General features: G+C 35.5%; 2 protein-coding genes across 3 annotated transcripts in view; one reads left to right on the top strand and one right to left on the bottom strand.

Moving 5' to 3' along the window:
- Positions 1-6,637, top strand: part of TIMP4 (TIMP metallopeptidase inhibitor 4) — a 30,585-nt gene extending 23,948 nt beyond the window's left edge. For both annotated transcript variants that reach the window (XM_026857880.1, XM_026857881.1), the window contains exons 3-5: positions 1,852-1,966; positions 2,625-2,749; positions 2,922-6,637. In XM_026857880.1, coding sequence (XP_026713681.1) covers positions 1,852-1,966; positions 2,625-2,749; positions 2,922-3,119 — 438 coding nt within the window. In that variant the 3' untranslated portion in view covers positions 3,120-6,637. The remainder of the gene's footprint in view (positions 1-1,851; positions 1,967-2,624; positions 2,750-2,921) is intronic.
- The window catches only part of SYN2 (synapsin II), a 127,546-nt gene that overhangs the window by 87,914 nt on the left and 23,126 nt on the right, over positions 1-16,506 (bottom strand). The window contains exon 5 of the mRNA XM_026857877.1: positions 9,293-9,382. Within this exon, the coding sequence (XP_026713678.1) occupies positions 9,293-9,382 (90 nt within the window). The remainder of the gene's footprint in view (positions 1-9,292; positions 9,383-16,506) is intronic.

The raw sequence follows: 16,506 nt of genomic DNA, 5'->3' as shown, positions 1-16,506 counted from the left end.
GCCATCTTATCCCTTTACAGAGACAATATCTACACTTTTTTTAGGAGATGAAAGAATATGATTGAGAGGATCAAATATGATTTACTGAGTTAAACAGAAGATCTTAAGAAATGCTTTATCAAATACCTAGGTCAAAACCTCAGATAGGTCAGGCTATCATTTAAAAAAAAAAACCCCAACAAAACAAACACTAAACTAATTTAAATATTAACTAGATCTCCATTATATGTTGCCATGGATATTTATGTGGTTTTTTTATAGTTAAATCAATTTGTGTTGTCTGCATAATGCCTCAAGTTAACTTAGATCAAGTGATGGGATATTAAAAGAGAAGCTGTACCCTACTGTACACTGCAACCAAAGGCTTCTGAATGTAGAGAGAACTCAACTCAGAGGATACTTGCAGAGTTCACGTAGTTACTATGTACTAGACATCTGTGCCTAGTACCCCCAGCCTGAACGGGGCAGATGGAAGGACAGCAGAAGCAGGGGGTTCAAGGTTCAAAGATGGCAGGAATCCAGCGGGTCTTTGCAGGAGAGAGGGAGGCGCAGGCTGCCCCGAGGCGCTGGGTCAGCAATCAGGCAGATTCTCCACAACACGCGTGCAGCCTGCTCCTGCTTCCTCGTTTGGCCATCTTTCTGAGAACTTTTCGCTTGAGATGATGTACCAGACTACTTTTTTTAAAATAAAGATACATTTTCATCATCATTATGTAAGCTTTCTATTATTTTCACTGCTGCTTTGTGCAGGATACCGATTTGTTTTTGTTTTGGTGAGTTTGTTTTTTTCTACTAAGAATTCCAAATCAACATCTAATATTTTTGGATCAGAAGCCCAATGACAACAACTTTGTCTTTTTTCATTCCATAAAGATGGCTTCAGAAAAATCAGCATATTAGAGTGCATTTTCTAGTGCCCTGTACTATTTAAATCTCCTGAGAGAACTTGAGTAACACAAACACATTTTCCAGTGACGTCAGCTGCAACTGGGAGAGCCTGCCTTTGGGGAGCCTTGTGATTGTCCACAGCTGTCAACACACAGCATGATGTCACCCAACGGGGCCCCCGAAGTGTTGGGGTTTCAGTTATGTCATATTAGGTGATGACAGGCACTCTGAGGTTGATTAGCATCTTATGGTTCCTTCTCACATTTGGACACAACTAAATTTGTTTTGATCTTTTAACGGCTTATTTAAGAATTATTTTCATAGTTGGAAATGCTAGTTAAGGAGCAGCCAATCTGAACACTGCTCAGGCTTTGATCCTGAGCTTGTCCATTTTGGTGCTGCAAGCTATAAATTCTAAGAGCTGGATCCCATTTTCCAACAGTTATTTGAGAAGGCTGCACTGGGCAAAATTCTGGATGTGGAAAACCAGCTTGCTTTAATGACTGACTATAAGAACAATACTCAGTTTCTGAGCATTTCTCATGTCATTGAAGATACACACCATTACACCAATCAAGATAAAATTTCACATATTAATATATTGAAAAATTTTTGCATCTTAAATTGCAGCAGCACTTTGAGATGAATGCTGTCTCTGCATTACTCCTTAAACGGAAGATGCCAGTAGAACATGATTTGAAGAGAAAGCTTTAAAGATCCATTAAAAACACTGAAAAAGCAAATTTAAAACCCTATAATTAAAAAAAATTAAGACCCAGTTTCCTTCTAAAAGTAACAGACACATTTCATTTAGTGTAGAGAAGGGATCTATTTGTATATTCTCTCAAGTTCAGACTTTAGAGACTTTTTTAGAGATGCAACATATATTTTTCAGCTATTGTTTGCAACTGTTTTCTCACATTTGTTTTCCACCACTGACTTTCTGTTTCTGATAATTTTCAGATGTTTAAAGGATTTGAAAAGCTCAAGGATGTCCAGTATGTCTATACCCCTTTTGATTCGTCACTCTGTGGAGTGAAACTGGAAGCTAACAACAAAAAACAGTATCTTTTGACAGGTAAAATGTAACAAAACTAAGGTACCTATAAACCAGAAGTAACTACTTACACTGACTTTGCAAAAATATGCCAGCCCTTGTTAAAAAATAATACATTTATATACTAAATAATACAAAACACAATGAAATGGACTAATTGTGTAAAGCTGTAATTATACTTTGATCTTACATGTTTTCCATTCTTCATCCAACAATCTTAAAGCAGTTTCAAAGGAAGTCAAGGTCAGTAACTATGCAATGAGCAAATACAAAGTATGCCATTATTATTTGTTTAAAACCAACAGTACTGTTCTTCCCAGGAATGCAAACATGTTTAATGAGAAAACACATGCCTACATATATGCAGATTTGGGGTTCTAAGTAATTACAGATTTTTCTACCGAGTCCTGAAATTTAGTTTAACATACTACTCAGTTGCATCCATCCCCCCCTGGCATATTATCAGCATCTTTTGAAAAATATGCTTCTTAAATATTTTTAATTTATTCAGCATTCAATCAGTAGAATAGTTCTCTCAGTTACAATTACATTCACTGAAAGAAGCGTGAAATATGACTAACTTGGTGCAATTGATTATAAACCTCAGGTATTCTTGCAATTTATTTCTAGAAAACAGTTTTATTTGCTTGCCTTATTTTTCCTATTTTCCATGCTGTAGGTCAAATTTTAAGTGATGGTAAAGTCCTCATCCATTTATGCAACTACATTGAACCATGGGATGATTTATCCTTGTCTCAAAAGAAGAGTCTTAATCAGAGATATCAAATGGGCTGTGGCTGCAAAGTAAGTATAGAATGAAACACTGTCTAATGGTGAAGGCCACCTTACAGGCAGCAGCAGTTTTCACTGATGGCAACTGTTCGCTTATACACTGTGCATGTTCTATTATTTGAGAATAAATACCTTTTTAATGAAATTTGCAATATACTGAATTAATGTACTGTTTCACATTTAGATCACTACCTGTTACATGGTGCCCTGTTCCATCACTACACCAAATGAGTGCCTCTGGACAGACTGGCTGATAGAAAGAAAGCTATATGGGCACCAAGCCAAGCACTATGCCTGTATCAAGAGAAGTGATGGCACTTGCAGCTGGTACCGAGGTGGTCCTCCCCCAGAGAAAGAGTTTATAGATATCAGTGAACCTTAAAATGATCACTTCCTTAAAAGCCTTGGAGTCTAATTCCATCAAACATTGCACGCTCACAGCTTTGAACTGCCATCGTCTAATGTATCTGTTGCTTAGAAACAAAAACAAATTGTCCTGTACAGCTAAAGTACGAGTCTGTGGAATTGGCACTCATGCAAGATGAGGAACAAATCTCCTGGAGGTAGCTACTCTGTAAAGTTATGCTTTGTACAGAGAGGCTCAAGCTGAGAATGCTCCTCTGTGTCCTCTAAGGCATAACAAGTTTCCCTTTTACCAATATGAAAGTACAAGATCAAAAGAATTGCCAAAATTTGGTCCCCTATTTCTGTTAACTACAAATTAAGAGAGCCCCATGGTTTATTACAAATCTTTCTGATGAACTACGAAATGTTTTATAGAACTATTTTTTTCTGTATGAAAGTCTTGTGATACAAAAGAATTATTGTACAGTGTATATGTAAAGTATTATAACAATGTGCTATAAAAAAGCTCAGAAATCCCTGTATTTCCTTATCTGTTGAAACAAGTTGAATACTTCTGTGATTAAAACAATCCGTGCTCCATATTTTGTATGTTACTTATGTCATAGCTTTCTTTATCTACAGATAAAGTTGTAACTTTCATTGATAACTGAGTTAAAAACCAGCCTTGATAATCAAAATCCTCTTACCTAATTCAGTATTTCTATGGACTAGCTATATGTTGTTGAAAGAAAAGCCAGATGTTCTAATGCTTCAGCATTTTATGGAACCAAGGCAAATAATGACAGGCTAAAACTGCTTATATTTACAGAAATCATGTCCACCGTCACAGCAGCTGTAGTACTTGGTAATGCCTCTCTAAATACATGAATAGGTCATTGTATTTCAGCACTGTTAAAAGCCTTGACTTTAGAAACTCCTGTAAAAATATATGTGATAGATATTGCATAACTTACACAGCAAGTGATGTCTAAAAGGCTCTCAAATATTTGACTGTATCTAATAGGTTAAATTTACATTAATGTTTTTTCATTCATGAAAACCCATCATACTCTTGTCATAATGAATTTGGTTACTCATGAACTTATACTAGAGAAGCATTACAATGTATTTTGCCTTTTAGTATTTTAGTGTCTTTTATGAATTGATTACTGCAGACAGTAACTAATCTCACATCTCTTTAAGTTTACAAAAGTAATTCAATTCACAGTGGTAAAACTTAAGAAATTATTTCCATAAATGCCAAAGTTTAGACAGTTGTCCCAACTGCTTGTGTTCTAGAAACTTGATGGGAAGTGTCACGCAGGATATGAATCTGTAATAGCTGTCATTTCTGACATATTTCATTCTCATTTTCTCCACTGAATTTCTTTCACTTCATTCCAGTTGTGGCTAGAAATTACTCTCATGTATTCCTCATATGAGAATTTAGAACAACAGGCAGAGATGTAGACAGTTCTGTTCATGTTTGGTTAGGTCAGGTCTATTTAAAGGTTTAACACAAACATTTCAGTCATTCTTGTTAACCATAGTGTGACATTTTCAGCCTATGGGCTCATTAAGAATTAGAGCTGTTATTGTCTATTGGTTCAAGGGTCCAGATTTGCAAATAGTTCCTTTAGTCTGCTATAGAGTCCCTGTAAAACCTCTGGGACTTACACTTGCAAAGATATGCACTTCTCTAAGTGTATAGCAATCTCTAATTCCATTAATTTCAATGAAGTAGTAGTTTGGACATAAAATTCATCATGCCCCATGTGTCTTGTCACACCCTAAGATATATTGTATTGGATATATAACATACACTTGCAAAAAAACCCTGTATAAATGATTTGTGACATCTTCTGTTCATGTTTCTAATGTTTGACAATTGCATGAATACATATTTAAAGGGAAGGTTTTAAAACACTCTTGTGAGAATAAATATTCTTATTTACTTTTTTTGTGGCTAAACATACAATTCCAATGAAGTGCAAATGGTGCAAGGCCAACAGGCAAGCATGCTGTTGTTCCTGTGAGGAGTATTTGCCCCTTAATTGTCAGTGTTTCACCTTTTATTTAATATAAATCAGTTTTTCTCAATTTTAATTTACAATCCTAAATTAAAACACCATGTATTTGTGCTGCCAAATATAAAGCCTAGTTCATTTTCTGCTTTGCTAAAGACAAACAAAAAATCACCTAACACTCATTTGGACCATAGACTTATTATGGTTACTTACATAAATGAAATAAAAGGGCTACATTTCTTCCAAAAAGTAACTGATACTTGCAGAGACAATATTGAGAGTGCTATTTATTCAGCACTGGACATTTATATTACCAATTTACGGACAGACTTAAAAAACAGGCCTTATTTCCTCACGTCAAACCAAAACAATTTTGACAGCCTGCAAGAGCTTAATAACCATACAAAGTCTGAAGCAAGCACATGGCTAATTAATATTCAATACACGTACAGTGTAGCATTTGTTTCCAAATCCATTTTGATGTAACGGTGTCTTTTGAATAGCGCTCCGTGGCAAACAGATATTTTTGCTTTTTTAAACTCATAGTTCTTTTTCTATCTCAGTTTTAGAGTAACTAGACCTTAAACTTAACTAGCCCAACTCAGATTGACTTCTCTATGTACCTTGTAAAAATAAATGTTTTCTTCGATATTTATGAACAAACTGTAATATGAATGTATGCCATAATTAGTTTAAAAAACATTTTATATTCAACCTGCCATGAAATATCCTATATGAGGTGTTCCAAAATTAATAGCTATCCACTTTGATTTCCGTCTGAGCATAAATTTGGCCAAACTTACAACAATGGATGGTACAAAGATTATTTTTTTCTCATATCAATAAATATGGCAAGAAAAGCTTTACAAAAAACCCTCTCAGAATGAGTTTTTATTTTCCCTGCAATTCAACACTGATGAAGATTAATAAAAGGATTTATTTACAATGTGGCATTCTGAATATGTTATTTTCCGATCAAGGTTTTTACTGTAGTGGCATTGATATATTATCAACAGCAGATTATTTTTACATCATTTTATTTTTACTTTTTGAAACTGTGTATGTGCTATATGAAAAGTTAGAGCATAAATATAGCCTGGTACAACATTTCATTTTAATTTGAAAATTATTCATATGACTCATGATAAGAGTAGAGAAAAGAATGGAGGAAGAAGACTGTACAGGTGAATGGTGGAAAAAACTACACCATGATTATTGCTGGCTTTTTCTCAATGTTCCAGTTAAGTTTTAATTAAATTGTCCAACAATTACATTGAAAAAGCTGTTTGGTGGTTTGTTTGTTGTTTTTTTTTTTGTTTTTGTTTTTGTTTTTTTTTATGACAGAGAACATAAGTGGGAATGTAGTGAAAGAAAGGGAACTAATTACTGAGGGAAAGGCTGTAGATATGACTCAACTAGCAATGAGTTCAAAAAGCCTTACAGCATTTTGTATAGTTTTAATCAGTTTGAGATGAATGTTTCTGTTTCAAAAAGTGTTTCATTAAAGCAGCTCCATTTTTACACAAAAGAATGGCATCTTTGTTTATTTACCTTTTATTGCTGCCTAAAGACTCAGTACAAATGATCACCAGAGTATGAAAGAAGCAAAAGAAAGAGAAGCACAACTGTACCTCTGGCATGCTCAGCTGAAAACTCAATTCAGAGATTTGGAGTTTTCCTCTGCTCTCCCCCTACAACCCCCCTGCAGCTGGTTTGCAGTGGAGGGGAGGGAGAGAGGTCTAGGTTACAATTTGGAGAAAAAGAAGGGAAGGAGCAAACACAAGAGGAACTAAAAAAAATATTTTGAACTGTAAATACCAAATTCTCTAAAAGTAAATGCAAATAAGGCCAACTATTAATAAACAGTGTTTAAAACCCAAGAAAATTTAAATAGCACAATATGATTTCAGTTAATCAACTAGAAGATGCTGGTATCCAGATAATTTTAAAATCTATTCTAGAAATTTGAATAAAATGTTATCTTGTATCATGTTGCCTGATTATTTTTCAAGCCACAAAGCCCCAAATAATTTCTTCAGAAGGAGAAAACAAACAAATGAATTTCATCACGATCAGTTATTACAGCAACCTTTAAACCATGTATGGCAATGCAATATCAAAATACATTCATTTTCTCTAGATTAACATTCATTATGTAGAAATATGTAAAAAAAATTACTCAGCTGTGGAGAACATTAACATTCAAAAGTTCAAACAAAAGACAAGTAACATCAGTTCAGACATTAATTAGCAATGTAGAGGAACAAAGGGGGAAAACCCCCACTCAATTAGTTGTTACAGTTTTAAGTAAAATATATCTTATAGGTACATATACACATTATCTTGCTTGTGTTCTCTTAGTGAATTTGAATACAATCAGTTGTTAAAGACAGCAGTTTGCAATTGAACTGGTAAACCATCAACAGGGTCATACTATGCAAAACTTAAAAGCTAACACATTGATTCTTGTCCCAGAATTATAGGATATTTTCTTTGTTTCTATGTACTGCAATTTAGCAATGCATTAAAAAGGACTGCTTTTTCAATAAAATCATAGAATAACTCAAGTTGGATCCATAAGGATCACCGAGTCCAACTCCCTGCTCCTTGCAGAACTGCCTAAACTAAACCATATGACTAAGAGCATCGTCCAGATGCTCCTTGGACTCTTGACAGGCTTGGTGCCGTGACCACTTCCCTGGGGAGCCTGAATAATAGCTGATCAAATAATGAAGAACGAACAATAAATTGTATGCAGGAAATTATAAGTCATCTTTAATCTTGGACATTCTCATGAAAATAAAGATATATAACACTTATTATTATTTTAAAAAGCATCTTGCAAAATAGAAGATGTGGTTCTGCCTCTCCACCTGTTATGAATGAATCCATAAGGCATAAACCACTTCCTTTGAATAAAAAAAAGTAAATTATTTATAAAGTTGTATATTTTCCTTACAAATCCAACAACAAAACCCCCTTCCCCCTTCCATTTTGAAAAGAATCGACTGTCTGGGACAATATTTAGCTCTCTACTCCAGATCAGTACCATTCTCCTTTGGCTCTACAAAACTTCTGTGAGCAAATTTACTAAATACGTACTGTGGTGAAAGCTCTTTTCAGAAGTCTCATATGTGACAAGAGAAGTGGAAACATCTGTGAGTTAATAGTCCAAAGAGACCAGAGAGAAATGGGAAAGCAGTATGAAGAGCCATCCTGCCACTCTTGTAAGACATCAAAAAATAGAGCAGAACTGCACCATGCTGTGTTTATTACCAAAAGATGAGACAGATGTGGGAGAAAGAAGACTTCAGAAGAAATCTTAGTCAACTGCTGTCACTGATGCTTATCTTAGATGCCACCTATGATAACGAAGCGCTAGCCAGAGTCTCAAGACAGACACACAGCAATTACAGCTTGGGGACCTTACATAAACAGCTAACTAATGTATTTATCACAACCTTGCAATGGTACTTGGATCACAGCTGTGTGACATATGCTGACTGGACTATTTTCTAAAAATAATTGATGCTTCTCTGCTAGTCTATTCAATCAGCAAATAGCCTCCCCTCCAGTTTCTCTCAGTGCTGAAAGTATTTCCTCTGGAAAAATATACTCAGGAAAGAATTTCTGTTTAGAAACTATAGAAAAGTAAGAAAAACATGTCTGTAGCATAAGACAGGTCATGAGTAAAGGTCAGAAGTGTTATTTTTATGAATGCATTCCTGTCTGTAAAGGACTGGGAATCAAAGTCAGCTCAGGTGCATGAAGATCACAATTCATAAAGACCCTGATTTTAGATGAGTTCAAAGTTCTACACTGACAGGCACATAGCTTTGTGCATCATCTACAAAGATAATAAACACTTTGAACATGTCATAAAGGACTAGGCTGAAAACAAACCATAAAAGTAACTCTTGCACTTTAATAGTTGTTCAGTGTCTTCACAAGCATTTAATCTCTTCAAGATCTGAAGCTGGCTAGCTGAAAAATTACTACCTTCACATCTGAAAATCTTCCAGTTAACCATCACAATGCTTTCAAGTGGTCACCCAGTCTCATCCCTCTGAAAGCTTCCAAAAAGGCTTTTAAAATAGACAGTATATGGGAAAATGAATCGTGTGTTTACAGTTCCTGTTTTACAGAGAGAGTAAACAAATTTAGTATTGGTATTTGCACGTACCATTTCCTTGTGATTTGGATAGAACGTTTGCTCAATTAAAGGGAACTTCTCTGGACCCAAAGTTTTGTAGACAGACACCAGCTGGGCAAACTGTAAAATAAAGCAAAACAAAACAAAAAGCTTAGGAGAGAAACCACATTCTACCAAAATGATTTTATACTGTCATTTTGCTTTGTGTCTTCAGCGTTTCATAAACTCGGCAAATACACATACACAGGATCACAGAATCATTTGGGTTGGAAAAGACCCTTGGGATCATCGAGTTACACACTTTCTCTCTCCTCCTCTCGCTGCACACCTTTTTAATCCATCCAAGCTATGACTTCATACACACACAGAGCAACAAAGAACAATACCTCTAAGAGTTAAGCTCCATGCGAACAGAAAATGGAATATGTCAGAATACTGGTTTTCAGATACTTCATTTTTAATGTATTTTAAGATGATTTTGTAATAATAAAATCATTCCCATTTTGCATTTTCTGCCGTTTTTAATCTAAAGATCAGGCATATTTCACATTAGCCTCTGGCACTTCAGCGACATTAAAACGCAATTTTGCAAAACTGGTCAACAGAAAAAAGCAATGACTATGTCATACGTAACAAGTCAGGTGAAGAACAAACAAGAGAATTATAGTGTCCTAGGCTCTAGCCATTTACCATAGCCACATGGCCATTCTTCCACAACCAGCAAAGATGTTGATAATTTAAACAGCTACATGTTACTGCCATTTCTATTAATGTTTTGTCTGGGCCCTTTCTCTGATGTATCCAGTCCACCTATATGCTGGACTGTAGTAACAATACAGAAAGCAAAACAACATTTAAACACAAAACCACAAAGAATTCTTTATTAAATAGAAATGTATTTTGGGGCTGTTCTTTCTCTGTAGTGGACAAATCAACTCTTCTGTTGTAACAGCTCAAAAACTAAATCACTCTTGAAATCACGGCTTAGCAAGCGAGGTTTCTAGGGAGCAGGACGACTTTGGCAGTCAGAAGACCACTATTGTTTCAAGACTCCAAAGCTCTGGCTTGTACATGCCTGTGATGTGTTTAATTGTCATTATGCCAACATGAGACATAAACAACTTCGCACAACAGTTTGAATAGTGGGATTTGCTGGTTACAAACAGGAAAAAAGCAAAGAACAATAGAACTCTGTCCATAATGCAGTTTGATCAAATACCTACTCTGTTAATGCAATTTAGGTTTCAGGGACAGTAAAAACCGTTTAAAGGGAAAAAAAAATTATGAAAGCTTAGCATCGCTTTTCCAGCTGGCGTAGAGAATTTGTTTAATTTAGTGGTGTTTACTTAGGTTTGGTAAAACACATATTTGAATTTTGAAGTCCAGTGGAAAATACCTTAATGATGAGTAGTTTTCACCAAAAGCTTAAGAAATTCTAGTTGGATAGTGTGCTGTACAAAACAGACCTCAAGGAAATGAAATATTATCACAGCTACCAAAATAAGGTGGTTTGCAAATAGAATTCCTGGCAATTTACTATATTTCTGTCCTTATCCAAGATCCAAATTGAAAATATCGTAAGGAAATACTACCTATTAAACACATGATTTGTGACAAACTCTCATGTTAAAATAAATCTATTTGCCTATCTTTAAGTAAAAACCTTTTTTTTTAAAAAAAATATGACTTTTTCCTGTGATTCTTTCCCTGTTTTTCACTTTCACTGAAAGCAAGCAAAAGACAGTGAGAAACCAATACTATTTGTAGGGGTCGTGGTATTTGTTCAAGAGATAAGAAAGCTATAATTCCGACGAATACTAGCAAATGTTTGTTTACATAAAATAGTATCAAGGCCAGATAATACACATGTATCACTCTAAAGTACCGTCTAATCTAGTAATTAAGATATGAAATAGCAAGTAGGAAAAGCAGATTTAAATTTCCTGAGGCAGAGGGGAGAAATAACTCAGATTTCCCACAGCCAGGCAGCCAGCGTGAGTGATTTATCCTTTGCCCCTCCTGGGACACTGTTTCACCTGTGTGTTTACAATTTTAGGAATCTCTTATAAAAGTTTTCTTCTCGCCTGCCCCCCCCTCCCCAATTTATAAATTCAACCCAAATTCACATAAATTTTTGGTATTCTAATTGTACATCCTTAATTTGATAGAAATATTTCCTATTTTCCTTGATTCCTACTGGGCAATATATGAAAAGGAATTAAATTGATGTTTTCTATCAGTTTGTAAGTATGATCTGGACTGTGCCTTTTTACATTTTCCTTTTGAGCAACTGAACCAAACAAACCAGTTACACAGACTGAAGAAAAAAAAAACACCCCACTTCTGAAAATCCTGGTGTATCAGGACAATTTGGAAGCTAGGCAGAGTTTACAAATAGGCTGAATATGGAATACTATATTACATGCTTTTCTACCCAGTGTTTTCAGATAATGTTCATCAAGGGATGTTCATGAAATACAGAATACTGGTAGAGCCACTCTCCATTTAAATACAGTACTTTTATGGATGCTGAAAACCCTGGGAGATTTTATGATTATCTAAAAATGAAACTCAGAGCTCAGAGCTTAGTATTTCAGCAGGAGTCTTTTCAACGGCTTAAGAAAAAACAAGAAAGAAAAAAAAGTTCTTTTAGCTCTTATTTTAGCTAACTGAATTTACTTCTTATTTTCAAATTTTGCAGGCATATATATTCTCAGGAATATATATTCACGGTTTTGAGATTATCTTTTAAAAAAGGAAAATAGCGGGATTTTTTTTAACCTTCTTTGTAATGTCAGCTCTTCTCTTTTCTACTAGGGAATAGATGCTTTCACATCTAGGCCTACAGATTGTTCCATAAAAGAACAGGAGAGCGCCAGCTGTACTTTTGCTCCTCTCCAACAAAGTAAGATACAGATAAGGAGAAATACTTAGTCAAAAGAGATACTTATTGCCTTTGATTTTATATAAAAGCTTTATGGGGTTTCATCACACTAAGAATGGAACTCTATAAATTTGACTGCATAGACTGCACTGTAATCAAGCAGCGCACAGTTACAAAAAAATCACTTGGCTAACTTCATAAAGATTTGAGTAACGACGTTGCTTATCACTTTAGAAGAGTTAAAATGTGCTTAATTACATGCATGTCATCCCTGAAATGCTCAGATTTTTTTCCTGAACTGCACAAATTTTTTCCTCGAAGATAATTAGATATATTTAAAATTAATTACTCCAGATGGTGCTTTGTGCTACCTTTAATTCCCACAAGATTAGTCTCTCTTGCCAGACTGAAGGCAAGAGCCCATTGTGCATTCCAGTGGGGAATTTCCTGGTACGCTGAATAAGATTTCCATGCAACGAACTACTTCACATTTGCCTGTACAGTTCTTCCCCATTAGGGAAGTACCACTGAGCTGTGTATTACAAAACCTTTTCTGTCAGAGATTTTCCTTTACTGTGAGTATTCATTACCTGTCCTCTTTACAAGTTAAGGCTTGCTTCCACCAACAATGGAAGAACTCCAACTGGCCATCTAATACTTCATAGCAACAACTAAAATGATCACAAAATTCTCTGGATAGTCTGTTTCACCAAAACAGATGAGCTGACATTCTCTAGGACTAAAGAAACAGGAAAACTTTGATGGGTGAACACTTTTTGAATCCCTCTGTCAAAGAAATAGCACTTTTAGCTGACATTTAACTTATGTTTGACTGCGCTAAGGTGTGGGCAGTCTAAAGACTGAAGAAATTCCATGCAATAGCAGTTCATTTCTGGATTTCCGTCCATGTAAATTTGCCTTTTACCAAATGTATTACATGTGTATCAGTGTTTGTGGGTGAAATTACTAAAACAAAATTTCCAAGTTTCTAATAACTTAATATTCAGTATTGCTACCAGCTTTCTTTGAACATGCATTACTTAAAAGCAGATGATGCAAAACAGTTTAAAGATGGGGTTGTTATGCTGATGAAATGTTTAGACAGAGTAAAAGCTTCATCCTACTGTATACTTTAAATCATTCCTTTATAAGACTAAGAATTGATGAAAGACAGCTTTCCATGGAAATGCTGTAGAGGTTTCTAGCATTTCTCTGTGAAATGCACACTAAGTAATGCCTGGATATATATATCACTACATGTGAGCATGGATGGGTGCCTCAGCAATTGGATTTTTCCTTTTAATATACAAAGGGAAGCTCCCTTTCCCCTACGATAGCCTGCAGAGGTCTCCTGTAGGGTCCATAGGTTATGAAGCTGAAAGATGAGCTGGTTTACATTATGGGCTAGTTTATGCTACATTTCTACTATAGGAAACTAATAAAGATGATGACACATGGACTTTTTTATCCCCTTCAGATGGCATGGAAAAATGTCTTGAAGTCCATTTTCAGACTGAAATGTTCATTTTTAGGCTGAGGCTTGGAAATATAGATGGTTGTTCCAGAAAAACATGATTTTCTTGTAAGAAATGTTCAAAAGCACAGACTAAATACCATTAGAACAAACATATCAGGTGTCCTTGGTGGCCAACAGGTTGAGACACAAACATCATAGACCTTTCAGAGGGAGAAGAAATTAAGCAGTTGTGTGGAAGGGGCTAGGAGGGTACATTTGACAATTTGACACACGTACTCTGTGGGAGTCAATTTACTTTAACCAAGATTTTTCACTCTGCCTGCATTTTAAACAGAGTTTCTGTGGGGTTTGATTAATTTTTTAAATATTACTATTACCTGGGAAGTATCGATGTTACTCTTTTTAAGGTTTTCATGTGCTTTTTTGTTGCAATTGGCGTACATTTCTTCTATTATGCTTTAGTAAACATTCAAGGCTTTCCCAGAAGGCTGAGTACATACACATTTGATTTGCTATTTGATACGTAATATGAGAATCAAGGGGAACAGACTGCTAACTGTAGCTTATGTACTTCTTTCTGTCAGCAGGAGCTGACAGACAACTTAATGAAAGTATTCAAACTTTCAAAGTCAATTCAGAGTTTGACATGGCAACTGAACAATGAAACATCGCCTACAAATCAGTCTGGGCACATTAACAGAATGAGAAAAGATGGGAACAGACAAAAGAACTTGATGTTCCTCCAATAGTTTTCCATTATTACAGTGCAAAGCCAAAGACAACACAGTTGGACTATGAATGGAAAGATAACTTATATGGACCCTGCATCATAATTCAAGTGTTAGTTTTATAACACAGATGAGTTGTTTCCTAACCCTTTTGCAGCCCAGCTTCACACAAGAGCATGGTGATGATCTCTGCCTCACCTACCTGAGTTGCTCTCCCCCACCGCGTTTTTTTATTTAAGTCCTGCTACTTGACTCATCATTCTGGGCAGCCTTTCTTCCTTCCACCTTTAACTACAGCTGATATTTGCTCACCTTCTGTATCTCCAGCTCCCTCTTACCCTCTAGGGTACTTGTCTACGTCTACTGAGTTAGTGTTACTAAGCCTGTGTGGATTGTGCTGACCCTTTCCAGAACTATTTGTGTTGTCTGCTCCATGTTATCCAGAATGTCCAAAGGCATTTATTTGGCTTCTACACCTCTCCTGCAGCATGAGTACTGCAGGTTGTACTACCTCTGAGAAGCACGCCTCTCCAATTGCTAACCACTGCTGTAATTAACTGCTGGAATATTTTCACATCAGAATTACATCTGATGAGATATAAAAACCATTAAGAATTTCTACAGGATGAAAAAAAAAAAAAAGCCTTAAATAAAAACCTCATGCCCTTGAAAGAACTCTGCACAGAGCTCTTACAAATTACCAGAATGCATCCATGAGAGGAAAATAAAAGTTTTCTACAACAGTTACAAAAGCAGGATTTAAAATAATAAAGCAACCAAAAAATAATAGAGGATCACAGTCAGAGACATAAACCCATTTAATCTTGTCTTGCAAAGTTGAGTAGCCAGGCATCAGGCAATGAGAAACACCTTGGCTAATGAAAGAGATGGTGACAAAATGTATAAATAGTGAGGAAAACGAGATTTAAGGAAGATATGTGGATTAAAATGAAGGAAAAATAGCCTATGAGATAAAAGGTAGAAAACAGATTAGAAAAGAAGAAAAAAATTAGCGAAAATTAGTACTGTGAGGCCTAGATCAAGAGACCTTCTGGAACTTTTTATTCCAGAATGAAAAGTTACAGAGGAAAAAAAGAAGTTTATGGAACTGAGTCATTCAAATGAAAGCTATGAGGACTCCTTCTTGGGTGCCCTTGGCAGCAATGAGAATGTGCAGTTTATTCCACTATTATGGGAACATTGAGTTCAGTGTCTTGTTCAAGGAAACATTTGTGCACCTGTTTATTTTAATGGGACTTGGGCATGTGCTTAAGCACTTCTGAAAAGGGTTTGTGGCTAACTACAATAAAAAGAGATTTATTGTTCTGTGGTTTTCTTTAGAGATACTAAGATCCTGAGACTTCCCAGTTAAAATAGTAAGTTTTTATAAAAATACTGAATTCAACAAAACTTCACAACAGAAGAAGAAATCTATCTTTTAATGCAAACTGTGTTTTTTCAGATATTGCCCTCCCATGTTAATTGTTAAGGAGTCTTGCAGTTAACGAAATTTTGTGCAGGTGTTCAGATGTGTCTGTATGAAGTTATCTTCAGGAAGAAAGCATTATTTATATAAATAACCATTGAAGTAAGAAGCAAACCCCTTAAATTAAACATACTATTAAGCTTTTTTTTTTTTTCTTTCTCTTAAATTGTACATGGATGCAATCATGTGCATCTACAACTATGTTCATAGAATTCAAACTCAGTCAAACTTGGCTTCTTACCTACATGGACTTTTCTGTGCTGAGATCCTTTCCTCATTTCAGCAAAAGAAGGAAATCTGGAAAACTTTTTCACAGATTATCTACTGACAAAGATGAACAGTAGAATGCTCAGACAAGACCAGATTAGACAAGACCTCAGACAAGAGCAGCCAACATTCTCTCTTTTCAGCCCAGCACAGAAAGTCAGAGGACTTCTCTGAGGTGGCCAGCATCCAAACAGCACAATACTTTATAGCATTTTAAACTAAACCATAAACTAAAGAAGATATTTCACAGAACAGGTGTGTAAATTACTACATCTCATAAAAGAAACAATAAGTACATTTTACATCCATTTCAGATGTGAACTGGAGCTAAGAATAGAAGATAAACATAAAGGAATGAATGACGGCAAGGAAATCAGATGGCAACAAGCAGCACTGGTGGAA

Source organism: Athene cunicularia (assembly GCF_003259725.1).
Source record: "Athene cunicularia isolate RWA chromosome 12 unlocalized genomic scaffold, athCun1 chr12_part1, whole genome shotgun sequence".
NCBI lineage: Eukaryota > Metazoa > Chordata > Aves > Strigiformes > Strigidae > Athene > Athene cunicularia.
The sequence above is the reverse complement of the archived record's forward strand: the minus strand, read 5'-3'. Positions and strand labels throughout refer to the sequence as shown.